The sequence below is a fragment of the Acanthochromis polyacanthus genome, chromosome 9 (assembly GCF_021347895.1).
Source record: "Acanthochromis polyacanthus isolate Apoly-LR-REF ecotype Palm Island chromosome 9, KAUST_Apoly_ChrSc, whole genome shotgun sequence".
NCBI lineage: Eukaryota > Metazoa > Chordata > Actinopteri > Pomacentridae > Acanthochromis > Acanthochromis polyacanthus.
In genome coordinates, this window is record NC_067121.1 from 28,687,958 (window position 1) to 28,711,443 (window position 23,486).

The 23,486-nt window shown below is 40.3% G+C and overlaps 1 protein-coding gene across 1 annotated transcript in view; it reads left to right on the forward strand.

Annotated features, from left to right (window-relative positions):
• The first annotated feature begins 1,424 nt into the window (after positions 1-1,424).
• clstn2a (calsyntenin 2a) overlaps positions 1,425-23,486 on the forward strand; it is a 170,405-nt gene continuing 148,343 nt past the window's right edge. Inside the window, exon 1 of the mRNA XM_051953245.1 lies at positions 1,425-1,622. Coding sequence (XP_051809205.1) covers positions 1,550-1,622 — 73 coding nt within the window. The 5' untranslated portion in view covers positions 1,425-1,549. The remainder of the gene's footprint in view (positions 1,623-23,486) is intronic.

A 23,486-nucleotide genomic window follows, 5' to 3' on the forward strand; every position in this document is an offset into this window, starting at 1 on the left:
GTTCCGGCTTACTTTCACCCCTGGTGGCATCTCCCTCAGACAGAGGAATAAACCATGGCATCTCGCCCAAACAGCGGTAAAAGTACTGACATTAACCATGGCATGTTCCCTAAACAGTGGCATTAACCGTGGCATCTCTGCTAGCATCTCCAGAGGCCACTGGAAATGCCGCTGCGGCAGTGGCATCTCGCCCAAACACTGGCATTAACCGTGGCACCGCGGCGGTGCCACAAAAAGTGCCACTGCACAGTGGCATTAACCGTGGCACCGCGGCGGTGCCACAAAAAGTGTCACTGCACAGTGGCATTAACCGTGGCACCGCGGCGGTGCCACAAAAAGTGTCACTGCACAGTGGCATTAACCGTGGCACCGCGGCGGTGCCACAAAAAGTGCCACTGCACAGTGGCATTAACCGTGGCACCGCGGCGGTGCCACAAAAAGTGTCACTGCACAGTGGCATTAACCGTGGCACCGCGGCGGTGCCACAAAAAGTGTCACTGCACAGTGGCATTAACCGTGGCACCGCGGCGGTGCCACAAAAAGTGTCACTGCACAGTGGCATTAACCGTGGCACCGCGGCGGTGCCACAAAAAGTGTCACTGCTGGCTGCCAGTGCCACAAATCGGACCTGCTGTCTCTCCCGAAGTTTGTGCAACGTTTAATCGCCGCCTTAACGCTGGCGAAGCAGCGGTGGTCCAGCGTTCAAGATTTCTGCGTTGGCCTGGCGGACAGAAGCGTCCACGAACTTGCGTCTAGCGGTGCCAAACTTTGACTGGGCGTTGGTGGAGCGTGGGTGAACTTTGCCGGGGCGGAAAATTGCCCCCTCCTCACCGCTCGCAATATTTTGTGCAGCTCAAAACTTTTGGAGCGGTAGGAGGGCCCCTCCAGAAACATCAGCGGTGGCCGAGCGTATACGGCGTTGCTTTAACGGGGGCCAACTTCTGTTAAACGGTGGTGAACGGTTACGAGCGGTGACAAATTTTTTTCACCGTTCAAGGAACGCTCCAGCAAAGTTCGGGCGGTGTGACCGGGCTATTAACACCAAACTCACATACAGTAAACTCCTTCCGGCATCCCCTCCTCTCTTTAACTTGCTTCTCTCTCTTAGTAACACCTCAGTCAAGTTTGCCAAGTAAAACCAGGTTGTTCCTGGAAAGTCCGATTTCTTTTTCAGCATAAAAGGGTGTAATTTGTCAATCTCGTACTGATTTTGGTTTTGAATCCCTTATAATCAACAGGACGCAATAATTTCGTACAAAAATACATTTATCCCCACTCAGTGTGAATGAAGCCTTGCTGTTATGCCTTTATTCGACATAATCCAGCGTTAACAGCTGGCTGTGTTTTATTTTGAAGCCACATTAGGAGGAAGTCTTGTCTCAATGCCTCTGAATGACCGTCAGTCTCTCTCTCTCTCTCTCTCGGTGTCTCTCCACCTGAGCACTCTGCCTCGCGCTGTCTGGCAGCTGAGAACATCCTCGCGCTGGGGAGGAGATCCAGGAGAGTAGAAGAGGAGGACGGGGAGACACCAGCTCACTGTCGGCCCAACATGCACTCAGTCGGGATCCCGTTTCTGCTGCTCTGGCTTACCTGGAGCCACTCCTGCGCTCTCGGAGGAAAAGGTAAGAGCATTGGAGAATAAAATGAGGGGAAAATTTCCAACTGGACTTCGAAATGTTTGCGTGTTTTTTCCTCGCGTTTGGGTTACACAAGTTGGCTTTGGAGAGTGTCAACCGTTCTTCCAACAACTTGCACGTGTTTATCGTTGTTTCCTGCTGAATTCTGCTCAATACTTAGCAGCTTTATGTTGTTCCCCCCCCTCTAGAATCGTCGTCTAATTAGGCTAGTTGAAGAAGTGTAGTGATAATTAACGAGACAGGTGTTCAGTTTGATGGAAGTTAGCGTCATTGTAGCCAACGTTAGCTGCTCTGGAGTGTGTTGATGGCAATATTTTGGGGAAAAGCCCGTATTTAAAAGAGAATATCCACGTGAAGAATGCAAATTAAGATCATTTACATGTTAGTTTGATCGAAAATTGAATAAACAACAATAAAAAATATAATAAAATATTTGATTTTCTAAAACAGTGCCACTTCAAATATCTTGTTTTGTCCTATTAAGAGTTTGAGACCTAAATCTATTTAATTTGTTTTAATGTGTTAATCTGGGAAGGACAATAAAAAGTAGCCAATCTGTACAGATTGCTAACTTAAACTAAGGAATCTTTCTAAATTTATCTTGAACAATGTCAACAAATTGGTTAACCCACTTATTATTGCATCTGTAATTATTGACATAGCCCACCCAGTATTGCAATGCACATATTGGGAAACTCTTATGTGGCTAAATTGCCTTTCAAATGATTAATACAGAGAGTAAAAGATGTATATATAGCTGTACAGTATGTTGTCGGTCATGATTGGCTGGTTGGCCAGTGATGCTAAAATTGATTTCTGTCTATGAGAATCGATTAGTGCTCATGGAGGGCAGCCGCGGTCGGGGAGCTGTATTCAATCTCATCTTCACCCTGTGATACTTGCACATCTTCCTTTCTGTTTCTCTGTCACACACACACACACACACACACACACACACACACACACACACACACGCACACACGCACACACACAGAGCTCTGACTGGTGTTGCCGATGAAGGGTAGCGGCAGTTTACAGTGGTATTAATTGGGTCTCTGGAGTGAGAGCGCTGGGCTGACTGGCTGTCTGCACTCAACCAAACATTATCACTATTTTTCCTGTTTATAAAAGACCTCCACATGGCCGGGAGCCAGAGAGACGGCTAACTAGGTTGAGATTAAGTTTAAATGAGTGGCTGTTTTCTGTAAAGGCGTCAATGACTCATTTAGTTTTCAAAGGTGAATGTGATTTTGAGCTCAGCTTTGATGGCCACACACACAGACACACACAGACACACACAGACACACACAGACACACACAGACACACACAGACACACACAGACACACACACACACACACACACACACACACACACCATCATCACTATGCAGTTTAGGCTTGGGCAATGTCTGTTTTTCATCCTTAAATATCTTCCTAGTAGTCTCTTACAGCGCCGTCTAATACCAGTCATTTAATAAACGCTCTTTGCTTGCTGCAATATAATGTTGCAGCACTGCACAGACAGATTGCATTTTCAACTTCTGAGTATTGCTTTTGACTAAGCTCTCTTTTGAAATAAGCTCCTTTTTATTTTTTGTTTTCAGTTTTCCTATTCCAAAGATACCTGAAATGTCTAAAGTTTATAGTGCTGTGTTTCAAAATAGTGCTCACAATTATTCAATGCTAAATGCATGAAATAATAGTCAATTAAAAAAGTAATGGAAGAGAAGCTCTGAAAGAATATATCATGTTCTTTGTTGTCTAGTCTAAGTTTGTGACCTGCTGGCTGATTGCTTGACCCTGTGCTACTCTCTTTAGAAATAAGATGAAAGAGTAAAGCAAATACATTAGAAATCATTTGTCTAGTCTGCTAAAGTCCTTCTTTCTCACAGGATGAGAATTGTTGCTACATACCAGTTATCTCTGTTGTGCATTTCATGTGGCGTTCACTTCCTATTACCATTTTCAAAATCCCCTTTGCTGCGGGAAACAACAACAACAACATCCTAGCTAGCAACATACTGAAAACTGCCCATTTTGGAGATTTAGATCGAGCAGCAAGACGGCCTGCTCGGTTCTTTTAATTCATTATCCATGTTAATGCCAGCACAGGCCTCTCCTGCAAAGGTTCCACCAAAACACTACGCTTACACTATTTTAGCCCCTTAACGCCTATTGTTGCAAATTCGCATCATACCACTTTCATTCAGACTGCAGCCGAGATAGTGTATTCCCCCAATGCCTGCTTGTGCATATTCAATACATACCTCGGAACCTTTCGTAAGCACTGGTTTCTCATAGGACTGGTCGGAGTGGGATTATTACCGCCCGGCAAAACTGCGTTTGCCGGAAGGTATTGTTTTCACCTGCATGGTCTTGCTTGCTTGCGTGTTTGTCTGTAACACTTTGGTTTCCGCGCAATAACTCCATAAAATATTGATGTAGCCTCACCATATTTGGTACACAGGTCTACCATAATAAGACACAGGTCAAGTTTGCATTTGGTGACCGTGATCTCATTTTCAAGGTCACAGGGGTCATCTTTGTCACCGGGCGGTCCAAGTTTGGTAAAACTTCTAGTTATATATCTTGTTGTTGTTGTTATTATTATGTATCTGTTCTGTGTGTAAGAGACAAATTAACAATCTCCACTTATTTTAGCATCAGCTGGAAAACAAAAACACACAGTCAAACCCTTCTCCAATGCTAACACAGCGAGGTCTGTTTGAAGGCGGTTTTGTAGGCTTGGTTTAGTGGTGCAAGATATAAGAATAGGTATATACAGAAAAAGGCTAAATAAATATACAAGCAAAGAGAAATGGATTTTTGTATGTGTGTATATATATATATATATATATATAGGTCTGATCACAAAATATTCCGATTTTTCTTTTTTAAGGGTCCCATGTCACCACCAGGGCTTGCCATCTGTCTCGTCTCGGCTGCCTGCCTGCTCCAGTTGTTTATCATAGCTGACTTATGGTGGAAAGTGTTGTGCATCAATGGTAATAGAGTGTTTCTGTGTCAGTTTAATACAAAAAAAGCGGTATGGCAGCCCTATACTGCCCAAGCCTAATGCATTGCACAGCTACATTATCTGGTCTGAAGGCCAAACATTGACTACATTCAATGAAACGGCTGAATTGCCTTTGACTCATTAAAATGTCTAATTCCTAACATTTTATTAGACTTGTTATTGTTACGTAAAGGCATTACCTTTTAACATCTTAAGAAGAATAGATCAAGGCCTCTGAGTGCTGGTTGGATGTTAGCTTGTTGTATAAGGCAGACAAAGAGTGCTTTTCTTTTTTTGTGAGTGCAAATTTTGCCTTTACAAGCTTTACAAACTCAGCAGAATACAATATATACATGAGACAAAGGCCGCTGAATACCTTTGCATAATAAGTCGGGAAATAGACCAGAGCAGACGAGTGGCAAAGAACACAGACGGAGAAAATCTAAGGAGTGCTGGAAGAGAGAAAGAAAGGCAAGGAAAAAAATGGAAAACGAGATCAGATTTATGGGTGTCTTTTCAACAGAGCCATCCAGCTGCATTATCCTTGCCGGAACATAAATCGTGAAAGCGATGTGGAACGCAGAATCATAACTCAGGTTTTCCTCTTCTGTGCAATGACTGGTGAAACAATGTCTGGCGGGAAGTGCTCTGACCATCCTGTCGCTCTTTTACTCTTTACTGTCATTCTTGACTTTTCGGTTCTTTTTCTTCCCTCCGTTTTTCACTTGTGTTTTGCTGCCTGTCTCGCTTTTTCTTTCCTTTCTTTGACTCTGCATCACTCTTCGCCGTTCTGCTCCGTTGAGCTGATGCCATTCAGAGGGCAAATGTCAGAGAGAGAGAAAAGTATTTCGTCATTCTCCTTCTCTTTTTCTATGCTTGAACAGTCTTCGTTCTGATTTCCAGAGCTGCTGCTGCTCTCTCCCTCCCTTCACAGCCTTGGATTCAATTCCAAAGGTTTATGGGCTTAAGTGAGATGTACAAATGGAGAGGCAGTCTTCTTTCTGTCTTATTTTGCCTTTTCTCATCTGGAGAGTGTCTCATTCTCACTCTATTCTGGGTTCCACTATGACTGAGCCCCCTCCTCAGTCTCAGATATGTTCAATCCCTCTCCCATAGCCAATGGATATTTCCTGCCTTTTACCTTTTCCCTGTCTTGTCCACCGCAACACTTCACTCTTGCTTGTGTTTTCTAACAGAGAGCACACTGTAGGTTTGCTGCTTGTAAAATGATGTTGTGATGTTAAGATACTGCATTAAAAATAATGACCTGTGCGCTTTGTACTGGCATTTATCATTATGTGGCGGAATGTTAGGTTTGGTGCTGCTAGAGGTATATGCAAATGAGGGCAGATATGCAAATGAATATCCTAATTTGGATGTTAATTACTCAGCACACCTAATTATAATATGTCTGATGAGGCGTAAGGTGGAGGAGAGGAGTGAAATGGAGGGGCTGCCATAGGATGATGTATGTGTGCTGCTGGGAGAATGAAGTGTGTTTTCTGTGTGTTTGCCTGCGTGTGAAGGAGAGAGATGTTGGTGTTTAGGGTTGTGTGTGTGCCAGAATTGCACCAGCTGGTCCAACGGGCCCAGTGGGGCTTTCTGGTCAACACTGCTCAATATGTGGTGGATAAACACTGCATGCAGTACTGACTTCTGAGAGACAGCCGCATGCTCTCTTCTTCTGTTATCTCACTAATGCAATGACACGCACATTCACACACTATGACACTCTTGTACTTTTAACGCTATCTCAGTAAACACTTTATTTACATGCACTAAATAACTGAGGTGATGTCGTAGACGGGGCAGAGTATGAGAGAGGGAAAACAGTAATGTGAGAGGAAAGAGTCGAGAAGCAACAAAGCCTTGTGGATTTTCTGTCACCTTATTATCTTAAGATTATTGTGCTTTATTTTGTTCATTTTCCACTCTGTATGCTTTAGGTATGCTAATATAGAAGACATTAGGATAAATTGGCTGAAATATGATTCAACAACATCAAATGACTGGCTACATGGGTTAGTGAGGCCCACTTAATACCCCACAATAAATCGGGGTACCAGTGGGAGGCAGTTCTTTATTTGGTGCAAGGAGCCAAGTTTGTCAATTGGATGCTCTGTCGCAATCCGGTTGCACCGCAGCTCCATCATACCTCTGTTGGGATTAAAATATCTGCTGGAAGCATTTCAGAAGTGGAGCGTCTTCAAACAGGCCGTTCTTCAGCATCGCATTTCTAGTAGTGTTTTAAACTGCTTGGCCAGCACTTTTTTTTTGTCAAAGACATATTTGCAACTTCCTTGTGAATGATGTATAATTGGATATTTTGATTACACACCTCGAAAACATAATAATAAAACTGAGTGAGTTCTGATGACTTGTAGACCAAGTCAATGATTAATGAAGTGTACTGTAAATATGTTAATTGTCAGTGGTTGATTAATGCAGGCATCTATATACATCCACATGTGAGTTTCATGTCTCACAAATCCTAGTTGCATCTTCAAAAATAGTGGTGTGCGAACCACAAGTCAGATGATCATAAATCTTTTGGGCATTAGTGTAGCGGACCAGAATATAAATTGCAAGAAGTAGTCATAAATCCTGTGACACAAGCCGTTAACTTCGATCTGTTTGTGTTTGCAGTCATGTCTGCGCGTTGCTTTTCTGTACAACAGTTCATGGTAGCAAGACTGAACATGCTACTTTTATCATTTCAGATGATTCCAGCAGTGACTGTTTATATTAAAAAAACAAAGTACTTATTGGTATTTTAAACAACAACTAATTGCTTCATTTTTGAAATGATAAATCCATGGCCTCCATTGCTTTTCTTCATGACTAAGTATATGATTTCAATACTCAGTCAATTTATTATTTTATTAGTTTCATAATCTTCTCTCTAGCTCAAGGTCTAGTGATTTTGTTGTTAGAAAAAGGCTTGTATGCTCTCATTGACAGTGCATTAAAACATTTGGAAAATTGCCACAGGCCAAGGGCAGAATCCAGGGCAAACAGGGATGAGGTCAAGTCATACTGAAGTTCTGTTGTTTTGTTTTGAGAAAAACAACAGAATATTTTGCTGAAATGAGATGTTTTATCACCCTAAACCTAATCATACTAAACTACCACTTCTGAAAATCTCTCTCCTCAGTCAGAATTCAGTCTGAAGAGCACCATATTGACCAGCAACTTATAGTCTAAACAGAGACGATGTGCCTGTGCTCTGTCCCGTGAGCTGGTGTCAGTGAAGTGTTATCTATGGTCTCTATGTACACAGGCGCAGCAGTTCTTTATTAAACAATAGACCGTGGTCTGTTGTGACTCATGATAAAGGCTGAAGTTATGAAGACATGCACCGCTGCGCACTGTTTTAATTATAATTCCAATACAAACTTATTAGCCTGCAGTGTATTTGTACACCTAATAAAATGTGTTAACATCATAGTGTTTGTTCACTTCCAACCAAATACATTACACAAAAAAGACACACACGGAAACGCACACATGCACACCCACTCACACACACAAAGCTCTTTTCATGTTACTCCGAACTCGATTGAGTCATCTCCTTCATCTCCCTTTCAAGTTGTCTTGTGTGGGTCTCTTGTATAGTCAGTCCAAAGCCTCACTATACGCTTTGAAATGGCTTTATATTTGATTTTTTTTATTGCTTCTGATTCCCTCTCATACAGACCATGAAAGAGCCATGCATTTTTTTTCCATCGTGAGATAGGACTGTGGAATATTGGTGAGGTAGGCTCAAAGTGAAACAACACAGTGCAACATCGCAGGTGCTACGGCAAGACATGCTAAAGGAAATTCTTTTAATTGTTTGTCTGCAAGGCAACTCAGTGTGTGACTGAAAAACAATCATTTAAAAACAAAGATTACTGTGTTTATACATATGTACGTGTGTCTAAAAAGCACAGGAGAAAGAAGGAGTTTTTGTGTGGATTTTCTCACACTTTCAGTCACATCCGCATACATATACAGACTCACACACCTGGTCTACCTGGAGCTACAATTGCAGCTCAGGAAGAAAGGAATCGCAGCAGGGAGGGAAAATGAAAGCATGTCTCTAAGAAGAAAGGTTTTAATTTCCACGAGTCATCAGAAGAGTTATCTCTGTTGTTTTTTTTTTCTGTCTGACTATCTCCCTACCAACCCCGCCCGTCTGTCTGTGTCAGTGCCTCGTATTCTTCCTTCCTTCTGGCGTCAGCAGATGTGATGTGATGTGTGTGTGTGTGTGTGTGTGTGCGTGCAGATTTCCCTGTTTCACCACTCAGATCACTTTCAAATTCCATTTTCTCCTTCCTTTGTAAAGCTGCCTGTCTTGAACCTCACCTCACTACAGAGAGTACGTCTTCACCTCTGTCACTGCCTTCACGTTTCCTCTTTTGTCCTCTTCCTTGTCGGCGTTTTGCCCCCTCGCTTTCCTTTCTCGGTCTCTTCCTGTGTTGCATCTACAAACTGGAGGCCAGCTTGCGATGGGATCACGTCGCGATCACATGTGCAAACACACAGTTTCACAAACAGTCACGGTGTCATGGCTGGCAATCATTGAGATGATACAATTCTGAACTGTGTTTCGAGGTGTGACCAAATCTGTGTGTGCATGCATCACTTTTCTATACTGCGTGTGCGTGCCATTGTGTGTATAATGGATTGTTTGTGCAAAATCCAACCTATTATATACCAAGAGCCCTACCTCAGCCACTGCTTAGCTTCATGCTTAGATTACATGTCTAATATCATGTTATGTGGCATGAAAATAACGAATATTTCTGTTCCAGGCAAATTAAAAGTTGATTAGTTGTCTGAGAATACTGTATATAGCTTCTTGTCAAACACCCTAGATAGACATTGTGCACAACTGTTTTCCCAATATCCTGATTTTATTTTCTCATGAAAAATGATGGCCTCTTTGATGAAATAGCAAAGGAATACATTTCATTGATTAAAGCCTTAAAAGGCACTAAAATGTGTGCCTGATGTACTGAATAAATCCACAGTGAAGTAGCAAGAAGTTTCTAAGTCATAAAAAGAAAAATATTCCTAGATTGTAATGAGGAAGGGGCAGTAGATCTTCTGAAATGTGTGGAGATTGTTGCTGTTTAATGATGATGATTCTCTGTTGGAGTGCTTCTAGCATTACTGGAGGTCAGCAGCTTATCCCTAAAATCTTAGACTGAATCTGTGGTCATGCATAGATCGATGAATAGCACAGCAATGGTATTATTTTCATTATTATTATTTTGATCAATCAATAGTGAAGCATATGTTCTTTATGAATAGACGATTGTTGCTATTATTATTATTATGGCTCTTTTGATCTGTGAATATAATTGGTTTGTTTTTTATGTAGTGCATTGATTGTAGTGCAATATAAATCAAAGCTAATTGAATAAGCTGTTATTGTTATTATCGTTATTGATGTTCTGTTGCTCTGTGATGAGCTTAATTGTGATTTATGGTTTATGGATGGGTTTAAACCTGTGTTCTCTTGGCCAGTGTCATCTGAGGTTTTGGCTGAATAGTCTCTTTGTCGTGCTTGTAAAATTCACTTTATGTCCTGCAGAGGTCATCGTTTCTGGGGTTGAACTTAAACCAGCTACTGACGTGGTTTACCAGCCATTCAGTTCATAATGTCAATGTAATGTGCAATATTAATTTTCATGTCATTTCGCCAATGCAGTATTTCATCTTCATTTGCAATATTCCATTATCATGTCTGATATTACTTATTACCTAAGTATAATTGCTAGCATTGCTTTTTTTGCTGTTCCATTCTAGCTTTATTTCAGCTTACTGTTTTATTTATAATTCTACAAATCTGACACATGATTAATCATACTATGGATGGTTCAAATTGATATGAGTTAAGTATCATAAATGCATGTTTTGTCAAGGTCTTCAGATGGAGGAGTAGGTTTCTCACTTCATGTGATTCGTTGTTGGAAATTCACTTCTAGTCATCAGATCACTCTCTAAAAATGTGTGCAAAACATCACTCGAGGTGTAGTAATCAGTAGTGCTGATCAGTTGTACAAGTGGAAACACTGCAGAATACGATGCAGTTTACAGTAACCCAAATAAAAGTGCAACAACACGGATAAATTGATGACCTTGATCATTTCATTACTACAGTGCATCTGATGATGTATACCCAGTGTGCTCATTGATGAGGTTCTCCAACACACAGGTTCAGCTGAAGCATGACTTAGAAGGATGGTTTAGCAGGCAGCTACAGTTTAAATCCCTGTAACTTCTGGTTAAACTGGTCAAATGTATGACAGCCCCACAAAGTTCAGTTTTTGTTGACACTGCCAGAGGAATGCTAATTCAATTGCATGTTTACCACCAAGGTTGAAAGCAGCCGTGTTTTTGTGGTAAACTCATGTTTGAAAATGAGATTAGAAAAACAATAGAAATGCTTCTAAATGTAATGTATTTCAGTTCAACACCAATGCAAGCTAAAACCTAAATAGTAAATATAAACAAACGCTTCTGTTGTCGGTGTGGAACAGAACAATATAATTACCTTTGTGAAAGTAGATCTGCATGCATTGCAACGTTAGATTTTACAGGGTACTTTAGTGGTCACTGAGTGTGAAAAGAAACTCATTAAAATCAAGCTATATTTTACAAGAAACTCATCTTCCTAGCCTGTAATCTAACTGAATTGCCTTTTTAATTCAGGTGACTTGCCTTATGAACAATAAATTCAATAGGAAAGCTCAACATAATTGAAAAGCCACCAATGTGCACATTGGAATAAGCATAATTAGCAACTCTGAAGTTTTATGGTCAACAAAACACCGTGCTCCATCAACTTTTGGACAAATATTGTGCCCACTCTGTGCTAATAAATTAACTGTTATTATCAGCTGCCACTGAATAGATAAACTAGATAATATTATGTACTGAGTGCACCTGCAGAAATGTGTCATCTGGCAGTATTCATTGTTATTTCTGATTCAGAGGAGGTGAATTCAGGTAAACTGCAGGTTCAGCTCTTTAGTATCATCATTTGTATTATTCACAGGGCAAAGCTGGTATCTTCTGCCTTGTTTATGTTGCTGCGACATTTTAATGCCCATTTTCTAGCACAATGTTTATGTTTTATAATCACTTGGCAAGTATATGTGGACACTACACACACACACACACACACACACACACACACACACACACACACACACACACACACACACACACACAATGTGCTGCCAACCATAATAATGAGAAGCTACCAATGTGAGTGAACACATAAAGTTTTACAGCTTCATTCTGAATAAATATATCTGTCCTTGCTGTCTTTACTGTACTTGCTTCACTTAATGGCTGACCAGGGTTTGGAAGCTGGTCACTAGAAACTCTCCAGTGCCAGGAGAATATTTGAGAGCTTTGCTGGGAAAAAAAACACTTTTGGCTTAAACTTGCCCCTGCAGTTGCTTGTGATACTCAGAGACAACAGTTTAATAGTGTGGTTTTAAGGGCAAAATATTCTTTCTTCTTCTTTTTTTGCCATGTTCTTTGTTTTGCTCCCCTCACTCGTGGTCATTATCTGCTGTGTTTTTTAACAGGTGTCCCTTCCATATATTAAAAACATAGACTCCTGGAATCATGATATTTTACCTTCCTAGCAGTAAACAGATCAAAAACTGTCCTGGTTTAGCACCTGTATAAATATTGGCTTTTCCGAGTCACAAGTTACTGTAACAGGAAATGTTCTCCAGGGACTTAATGACCTCATTCTTGTTTAGGTGTCTGCATTAGGTATGAATTGCACTGTATTCCAATAAAATATGCAGCGTGATTGTGATTCATCCGCTGCATGTTTCCCTGATCCATAAATCTGGATGTGTCACAACAAAACCTCAGTTCCCCATTTGTAACACACCCCTCAGCATTGCCTTTGCCTTTTCTATTTGTAGTGTTTTTGATCTATGGCCTGTTGTCTCTGAGTCATCTGCTCCTCCTCCTCCGTGCACTCTTCCTACAAGCTCATCTGACCTTTCAACCAAAACCCAAAAACGGAGTTCATCCCGCTGTTGGTTTTGCACTGAGCTCTACTTAGCTCCGCTCAAACACTCTCTACTTTCCTCTCTTCCTCCACCTCCCTTTCTGCTTTTGCCCCAAAGGAATGGGCAGCATTTTACCACCCACCACTCTTGTGTCAGCAGAGCAACGTTTCCCACCAAGTTTTAATTTTTACTTACTCTGGTGTAATGACATTTTCTGTTTATTTTTATTTGTGGTCCACAGCATTTGTTATTAACACTCTGTTCTGTCAGCAAAATATTCTGTTTTCTTTTCCCCCCCTCTGCGTATTCAGCATTGTTGCGGCACAGTCTGATGATGGTGCTTACGTATGTTTTCTGAGGTCGTTATTATTAATCGATTGACATTCATCATCACAGCTGCAAAATGAAAAGTCTCTTATATCGCAAGAGCTCTGCTGGGCCATTGTGCACTGTAATGTGCAAAATCTTGCACCCACTTACCTTCAGATACAACAATGGCACTTTTAGAATCAATATTTCTTCCTACAAGGCAACAAGGACAGACCAGGAACTTGGTGTTATTTGCAGTGACACAGTGCTGTAAAGTTACGGTATGCAGTATGTTGATGGTAACCGGTTTGATTAAAACTTGGTACGCATCAGTGTACTTATGCTGACAATCACTTCTTGTAATGGTGTGTTTCCCATGATTCAAACGTAAGTCAGTCTCACTTTCCAAGACTTACCAATTTGAGGTGTTGGATGATTACACGCTCCCACAACCCTTTTGGGTTATTTTTAACACCTTATTTCAGTTAGCATTTTGTTGAGTCAAGTAATGACATCTAGAACTGTTGTCTGCTGGTTTACTGGTTTGTTGGTTGGTCGATGGTTGTCCAATCAATGACAGTTTGGTTGGATCATTGCTGGTGTTATTTTGTATTGGTGTAAAAGCTCTGTGTCAGTAGCCTTCCAGGATTAATGCTTTATTTTTGGAAGGAGAAACTGAAATTTTAACATTGACTGTATAAAATGTTGATACATTTGTGACAAGCTTAGCAAGTTAGAATAACAGGTACTTTATGAGTACATGTATGAAAACATTTATTCATAAAATGCATTGTGAATGCATATTGAATGAATGTAATGTTCCTGTAAAGTGCTTTTATTTTGAAATGGCCAATGAATTTCACTCTTAGTAAATGGCAGTGACACAAAATAATCAATCAGTAATTTAGAAACAGTGAAGTTTTGCTTTATTAGCAAATAAAATACTTAGAAAGCTGTATGTTTTTGATTGCTTTCACAGCTTTGATTTTGCCCAACCTAATGGGGCCTTCTTGATCTAACTTATGTAACATTTACACTTAATAAAAGTATACTCTCTGAGAGCTCCAGATGAATTGACTCAATGTTAGTGAAGTTTTAGGTGTAGCGGCACTTAATTTAAACAGGTGGCCAGGAATCCAAATGTAAACCACAGCTAAACAATCAACATGGCATGTCATGTAAAACCTATGGACTAATGTGTCTCCATTGTATTCCTCAATAGTTCTTGTCCTGGGATCACCAGTTAGGTGGTTTTATTTTCATAAATCATATGGGTAGGTGCATGCCGGTCTACTCTGAGCCTGCTGTTTTCATTTCATTATAAAGTAAGGTTAAAATGGGTTAATATGCAGCATATGCCGTCTTTTTATGTTTGTTTGTAATTCATTTAGGCTAATAAGACCAGCGGGTAGACTGCAGTTAGTGCATCAAAGCCGATTTAGTTTATGTGAGGGATAATATGCAGAGCAGGTATGATTTCAGCTGATTTCTTTGGTTGACTACAGCCCCAGTGAGGTGTAATTTATTGCAACACTTTCTAAATAATTTTGTTGAACAAATCAGTAAATAAATGACTGTAAATGCAAAAATTCTGCCTCTATTATGCATTTCCCTTTCTCAAGCACAGTGGATTGTGCCTGATAAGACAGAGGCAGCATATGAATGCATTTGTATTCTGTTTTTGTGAGACCGTAGAATAACTCCCTCTCTCTGTTAAATAAACTTTTCAGCATTGTTTTTGAGAAACAAAGGCAGTCAGATCAAAGAAATGACTGTCTTCCAAACAAAAAGCCTGGCAAGAAGACGTAGCTAAAGTAAGAATGTCCTCTTCAGTCTACCTGTCACAATTAACCCACGACTGAACTGTTAAATTTCTATCAAAATGCCAAGGCTTTGTCTGTGGATTGCTCACCCCCATATCTCTGTGGCACTTTTCCACTATAATTATAGTCAATTTTCTTCACAAGCAGACAATAACTTTATTGTACGGAGTTGAAAAGACAGTGCCACCACACTGGCACGTCAGAGTGCTGTGAAAAAATTAATTTTGATAGTTGAAAACATAGAAGTGCTTGAAACAGTCTGTTCCTCGATAGATAAACTCCTGAGACAAAATCATTGACTTTTCACTAGAACAGTGTAGTCAGAATGGGCTTTTCTCTTCCTGATTATTGGATGAGTAAATTCAACTCTACAGGCAATAAAAACTTTACAGCCTTCATTTTACCATCTATGTGATCCACTGGCAATGTCGACTATATCTGTGAAATATGTTGCACATTTATTAAGCAATAGTTTGAATTGGAGCACATTGCAATGATGAATGTGTCATTTATACGTCTGTTAAGTTGTCCTGAATATCGGTTACGGCTCATCTTTAAAGCTGGAATTGCTGGTGTTTTGAACATCATTAGGTAGAAGAAAGAGTATTTTTGTAAGGAAAATGCAGGACAGAGGCAGAGAGTGTCTGTCCCTGATGAAATAATGAAAATGTGTGGAAGGGAATTAGAGGGGACTGATCACACTGCTGATGCACTGGTAGGAGTTGTAACCTTTACTTTTTAATAGTACTACTAGCTCTACCATTACTGATTGTCAGTCTGGCACTTTCATGCTATCATTTTTGGTAGTTTTTGTTCTTTTTTATTTTTTTTAAAGAGAAAATTTGAACCAGATTAATATGCTTTCTCTTTTACAATTATTCCCTGTTTTACCACTTGCTTTTAGGTTGAAGTTTTTGTTTGACAGCGTTTTTACCGTGTGGCATTAAAAGGCTGACTTTATCATACTTTTGCCAATACCAACATTCAGTTAAAGAAAGAATGAAACTAGGAAGTCAGAGTTTGCCTGCAGCCCCTAAATCACTAACGCTATCCTGCTCTGAGCACAATGAAACTGAATTTCTGATTATTTCAGATTGAATTTTTGAACGCACCCACAGCTAAACAATCAGCTGCCTAAATGTTATTTTTAATAATTTATTTAACTCTGTGTTTGGGCTCTAGGCTGTCGGCATACAGAACAGACCTGGGGCAGCTAGAGATGAGCTATGAACTAAGCAGTCAAAAACTGCTCATGACAGATTGATTGCGTTTCTAGTCCTACATGCAGAAGACTTGTTGAAGTCGTGGCAACAAAAAGCATAGTCAGCACTGACTCCAGTTAAGTGGAACCACACTTTCTTAGCATTTAGTTCTTTCCCATTGCCACTGTGAGCAGAGTGTCCTACATAGTGCTGCAGCGTGCCAGGGACTAGTGAAAATGCATCATAAAGTTGATAAGATAAAATGTGCAAGATAATGTTTATCTAGCAACAACAAATAGGAAATCTATTTTTTAAAATTCCTCCAGCACCAAGAGCAGAACTGATAATGTTGGAGCTTATCGATTCTCCGGTCTTTAATAATTTAACCCCCATGTGTGTTGTGGTGCCCCTCCCTATGCACTGGTTTGGGATGTATTAGTATCAAAAGACTACCCTCCTCTCCTCTCTCGCTGTGTGCCCACTCACCCATTACATTTTATTTAAATGGACCAGCCGGAAAGTGGTTCCGAGTCGCCATCGGTAGTGAAAGTGCAGCAAGCTTGCAAGGACGTAATGGCTGTGTTTGCCTTTATTGGACACGAGTGTGTTGTTCCTTCGCCTACTTCCTTCATGCGTTCTCCCACAGCTGCCCTCTCCCTCATGGCTGTTGCACTGCCTTCCTCCTTCCTTCCCTCATGCAGAATTAAACACACACATACACATTCCCTTAGCAGCTCCTCAGCCTCTGTAATAAGGATGCTGTCGTCTTCAGTAATGGGGATCAGCTGTGAGTGGAGCGGTCCAAGATGGCAGCTCCACAAAGGATCAGACAGATGCTTGCGAATGAGTCAAATCAGGGAGAAGGTGGCCACCTCACTAGTCTTGTTAACCTCCCGACCTTTGCCTCTCTTCCCTCTTTCTGCCACCTCGCACTGCTGATACTGAAGGATTGCTCACATTGGTAGCAACAAAGCTGAGGCGTCATACAATATTAAAGCGCTACACTGTTTACCTCTCAAGGTGCTGTTTGCCTCTCCAGCATCATTTCTTTATTTAGACAGTAGCCTGGAGGAGCAACGTGAAGGGGGAACACGGGTAATTGCTTGGGAAGTCGTGACAGAAATTCACCATCGAGGATTTTACCCGCTCTTAGAAGCAGACCGCTGGCTGCCGTCACAAAATTCAGCAAACTCTTTACTTTTGGTTCTGACTTCTTTGGGTTGTCTTTGATAAATTAGGCCGATTTTGTAGCTGTGGTGCTGTCTGGAAAAAATGTAAGGCAGTGATGATACCCTCTTTGTTATTGCAGAATATGTAATTCATCGCCGTTGTCACATATTGATTTTAGGAGAAAAGTGATGATAAACATTGTTTTCCCCCTCCCTGATCCCTGTAGCAGATTAAAACAAACTGCTGAGAGTAATATGGCTTGGTTTAGTATTAAATTCTAAAAATGTCTTCCACAAGTCTTTTAACTTATGACATTATGGAAGTATAATATTCCAAGTATATTGATTTTCCCTTCTAAAACAGCGCCAACACTCGCATTTTTCAGGCTGCGTGATGATGTAGAAAACAGATGCTATAAAGAAAATACTGGAGACAATATGAAATGTAACATAAATGTTGTTTCTGCCTTGGAATTATAGTTCATCCATTCACTGCAGACTGAAATATTGAATTGTATGTCATTATCGGAGGTCCATAGCCTGGTTTGGCATACTTTATCATGGCTTACATGGCAGCATGGACATTGCTTGCCATTTATTTCTTTGAGAGCTCAAAAAGGCAAGACTCGCACCACAGGACTGTCGGGCCAATTTTTCCCTGTTTCACCGCTCCAGACTGTCAGAAATCTGGTCTGAGGTCTTGATTTGACCCGATGTTTAGCCCAGATTATCTTGTAATTTGAGGTGTTTACAGATGCAATCTTAAATCTCCCAAAATGCTCTCATGATGTTTATTATTTCTGTTCTGTCACACTTCTGCTTGAAACAGTGGATGATGTTGCCAAGAAATACAATAGGGGACAAGATTTTAGATTTGGCAATAAATGGGGGGGGGGGGGAAATAAAAAAAAAAAAAAAAATATATATATATATATATATATATAAAGCTTTGCTAAAAAAAAAGTATTGTTGATTGCAAAAGAAATGTTTCTTCGGCTTAACTCGGGGCTTACATTAGCTACAGATATTAAAACTGTTAAAATCACACCTCCAGTTCTCGCACAACCCATTTTGACAGCTTCTTCCCAAACATTTTATCTTCCAGACTAATTCAGCCTTCTGCATTAGTTATTTGTCTTATTAGAATACAATTATCGCAATTAGTTGCACTACAGTCTCCATTTTGTTTACATCTGCGGTCCCATGAGATCTCATAAGGTGGTGCTCTGCTCGCAGACTGCTCCCTCTGGCTTAATAATCTTAATATTATTCTGTAGGGTGTGATGTGCCATTATTTTCTAATCTTGTGGTGTGTGCATGTCTGAGATTAGAGGGAAGAATATCTGTGAAGTATTTATATGTGTGATGCAACCCAATTTCAAAGTCTGTTAGGATTTTAAAAACTCCTGCAGTGTGAGATTGGCCTCACTCTCCACATACACAGTGGACTTGGTGAAACTAGTAAAACTATTATTAAACTGTCAGTCCAATGCTCGCAAAAGTCACCTCTATTGTCCTTTTGCATGTTGAACCTCCTACTTTGTTTCTTTGGTGGCTGCTCCCCTTGAAGTTGAAAGAAGAAATGGAGGACAGAGATGCATCAGGAAATACAAAAGGGAGAAAAGAATCAGACCGTGCAAGAAGAGAGACAATGTGAGGAGAGTGCAGAAGGCAAGGACAGAGGAGAAGCAAGATGTTGGAAGGAAAGGGAGAGGCAGAGATAAGGAAAAGAATGGGGGGAAAAAATGGGAGCATCATGACAGAAAAAGGAGCAAGATAAAGGGAGAGAGGCGGCATGGTGTGGTGATGTTTGCCATTGCCACTCAATGTTTGGCCGTGTGAGCGGTCTGTGGTCGGTAGCAAGCCCCAGAGCGATTCATCATGATTATACGGTGGTAGGCAGGTAATGTCACAGCAGGGAGGGCTGGGCACACCCGAGGTGGAGGCTGCTGTTATTTCTGAGCATCTGTCTTTGCCAGCCAGGATCTCGTTGGTCACATCAGCCTGCGTTGTGTCTCTGCTGTGCCCTCTGGACGTCTGTTTTTCCTCCGTCCTGTTTTTTCAGGTTTCCTTATTTTCGTTTGGCTCTGGAAAATGTCTGCTATCAGGGTAGTGATAGTTGTTCTGCAGAGCCATATGATGTGTTGCTTTTACACTCATGAACGGATGCCATATTTTAGCTACTTTGTGTTGATGTTTTTTTGGATTTTGCTTCCCACTCCTGCCTGTCATTTCACACCAAGCTCCGGTGACTGATTAAAGATGTTTTAAATGTCAAATGTCAGGTTGTGTCTTCGTCTGTTTCACTCTCTCCTCCCTCTCTTTCCTTTTCACCCTTCCCCTGCGATTCTCTATCTTTACCCTTCTTACATCTGACTTCTTCTGCGCCATTTGCCATCATTTCTAGCCTTGATCATTTACACCTCTTTATTGTTTCTCTCTTTAGTGATCCCAGTCAGTCACCTTTTGCGTCTTCTAAAAACAGCTCGTACTGTGCGCAGTGACAAAACCCCGGTGCTCGTTTGTCCAAATGTCACCAGTTTTGTATATAAACCTGATGTTGTCGTGTGTGTATGAACCTGTAAATAACACTAACTACTAGTTGTAACTTCTGCATGTGTATATTCTTACAGCTTTTTGTTGCCCTTCACAAAGTTGTGGGTGCTTTTAGAAAAGACACACATACACGATGTTATGTGCACTTCCTGTATGCTAAGTCTGTAACACACAGTGTGACGGTAGGGAAGTCTAAATGATTAATGATCGCCTCTGTGGTGTGTTTGCCAAAGCTGCAGCTAAAACCAGTGTCACTCTCCCTTCCTGCTGTCCCTCCATGAATATTGTACATGTTATTGTCTTTCTCGCTTCAAAAATAAGCCCATATCTGTCCATCTACCACTAGACAGCCATCTTTTAATTCTTCTAGTCTAGTCTATTGTTTGCTGATGTGATTTGGAGGCTCCAAATGTTTTCAGCGGAAGCAATGCTCCCTGCCAACGAGCTGCAATCTTAACTCAAGCTGGACTGTTTGTGTGAAAGTCTTTAGTATTTGCCACTGTTAGAAATTCTTTGGTTGAAGAAAGTATCAAGCAGAAGAATTACCATTATTTAACTAAACCTCAGAGGGAACTTCAGAGAACACATTGAATGAGAACCTTGGTTTTCAATGGTGTCCAAATGCTTTCAATAAATGAAACACAACTAAAAGGAAATACATGGCTTTGTCAAGAATTGAAAAAGATTTCCAATAATAAAATAAAAGTGTAGGAACTGACAATGACATGAATAAATAAATATCACAAACTCTGCTTAGAGGACACATTCAATGTGTTTCCTTAACAGATTCAAATAAAAAACACCAAACCTTAAAATGACTTGATTCTCAGCAAGTATTTCCTTCAGTCTTACTTGTTTATTTTAAGTCAGTCCCTCATGTATCGTCCTGCTGACGTAAATACTCACTTTCATGCCTATTGTGTATTATTAGTAGCTGAAAAATAGTCCCTGATAGATGGACTCTTCACTTTGAATTTGAATTTAAGTTATCAATGGTAAATTTACGGGGCACAGACAGGAAACTTCTAGATAGATCTTCGCATTGCTGTGTCTCAAATTCCTGCTGGATTTCTTTCTCTCTGTAAATGTTTAACAAGGCGTCGACTTGTTGGTCCATCTGTCTTTGGATTTTTCTGTGCTTCCATGTTGTTGTATCAAATCACCATGAGAAAAGAGTAGCTACTACTTCTGAGAGGCTCTAAAATTGGCTGGACAGGGCTCAATGCCGATTGGTTAAACTCGGAAAAGGCAATGAAAGAAAAACCATTTCTCAAACACTGCTATCAACAACATAACATAGGGCATGTAGGCGAACACAACACACAGCAGTTCAGCAGCCATCTTTGTTCTTTCTGTTGTTTTTTTGGCATGCACAATGGAATCGGAAAGACAGAGTAGGGGGTATTGCTCTAAATGTTACACCATCTGCTGCCTGACATGCGTTCCCGCAACAAGAGACGCTTATTTTTCATTTTTTGATAACATCTGTTAGAATCTGGTTCTCTTCAATACGATGCAGGTCAAGAGGTACAGAGTTCCTCAAAAGGTTTTCAAGTCCCTAGAGAAACTTCCTGTGGAGGAAACACAGCATCATACAGACTGAAAATCAGGTACTGAAATTGTTAAATGTTGCATTTCCATAGCGGCAATAGAGCCACAAGGAACAGATTTCAAAAAGAGAAGCTTTAGATCCTGGATCTTCGTCTCTAGATGGGTCAAGCTCAAAAACACTGGACCCTGCATTTTCCATAATGCAACTCAATTTTGTCTTTCATTTGACTCCTTTCATTAGTGTCCTAAATGCCCTCTTCTTTAAATCCCCAAACCTCCAGTTTGCAATGCAGATTATCTGTTAAAAGTGTGAAATCTCAAACCTGAACTGAGATATCCCTGCTGACACACAAGGGTTATTTTTAACATTAGATGGCTTCATCTAGTGCTGCAAAAGACATGATAGAACAGTTGTTCCTGGCTGAGTTGCGCTCCTTGTGATGATTGCCCTGAACTAGTGGCCCTTTAAGACCAGTTGCATATTAAGATGTGCATTACTGTTCTTAGTATTGACTGATAGATAACTTCTTAAAATGCATTTTGTACTGAAGATGCCGAATATTAAAAAGAGATGAAAATTAGCACTTCATGTTGACAATATCTGTTAAACCATTTGCCTAAGCTGGGGAGGCATTGTCAAAGTCATCATCTACTATAATCACTTAGTTGACAGTCTACATTACTGAAAAGTATTAGTGTGTCAGTGTACTGCTGTGTGCCCTTAGGTGCTCTGGAATATGATTACCCGTCTGCAGTGTTGCTCCGTCAGCACAATCTTGGAGGCAAGCAGAGCAGAACGTCATTTAGATTTTTTTTTTTTTTTTAACCCAGACATCATGTGCTTGGACAGCTGTTTAGCAGAATTTGTAGACTGTATGCTTTTCTCCATGATATTATGCACAAGTAGTGAAATGTGTATACAGTATGTGCATTGTGTTCTTTTGTTTTTGAGTACATATCAGCTGGCTTCTTAAATGCCAACATTTTCTGCTTGGTTTGGTTTTTATGTTCTTTTATTAATCTTAGAAAAACAATTAATTGACTAAGAAAATTGTTGTTGAATGTAAATGTTAATTGTAGTCCTACTTTCAAGATAAAATTTATCCTATTCTTAATTGCAGTGTTAATGCATATTTAACTCCTCACCTGTCACTGTCCTGTCATCCTCACATCTCATTTGTATCTTTTCTCAGTTCACATTAAAAATGTGACATTATCACATGCGAGGGACCAATTAAACAGCCTATTCTAAATATAAACATGAAAAGCAATCGGAGAGTGCAGTACTTTGCCAAGGCTGCTCAGTTGTATGTTTTCCAGTGGCTGAAATCTTGAAATAAATTGTAGCAGAAATCATGACACTATAGAATGTGGCCATTTAATATAGATGTACCCACAAACGATAACTTTGCGCTGAGCTCTGGTGTCTTATGTATGTTATGTACGAACACTGAATCGCATGACCTGAATATGTAGCGGATAGCGGGAATTGATGGGACTCAGAAACATTATTGTATGATTTCAGATGAATAAGTACCGATCAGTCCGCAACGGTCGATTTGTGGTAGGATCGCAATCATGTGATCGGCAGTAGGCAGCTGACATAGTGTTCACATGTTGTCATAGTTACAGTGACGTTGTACCGCTATCTTGCTATGATCCAGAAATCTTTAACAAATCCATGAATCCAGACTGTAAGGTGCATCACTGCCAGAATTTAGTGAGTTGGTTGTTGTCATTTCTGACCTTCCCTGGAAATTTGATCAGAATCCATTTTTGAGCTAACAAACACAGACAAATGTATGGCCAATTGTCACATCGCTCTGCCGTTCCTTGGTGGAGTAATTATAGCTTTGGTGTTTTTTTTTTTTTTTTAAATTCCTGAATAAGCTCAGATGAAATTAGAAAAATTAGAAAAGAAGAAGAAAATAAAGTAATTCTGGCTTGAGAAGAAATATCTGCCAAGAATGTTTTCATGATTCCTTCATGATTGGAAGTGACAATGTCTGAAGAAGCATGAATAATGTTAGATTGGTGCATGGATGTGCCATTTGTGTTTCTATATACAGGCAATTTGCCTACAGCATTAAACATAATGCATTACTAATATAGTAAAGCTGCTTCATTTACTGTCCCATGAGATCAGTTGATTGATCACCTAACAGATTCTGTCATCCACTAACAAACATCCTC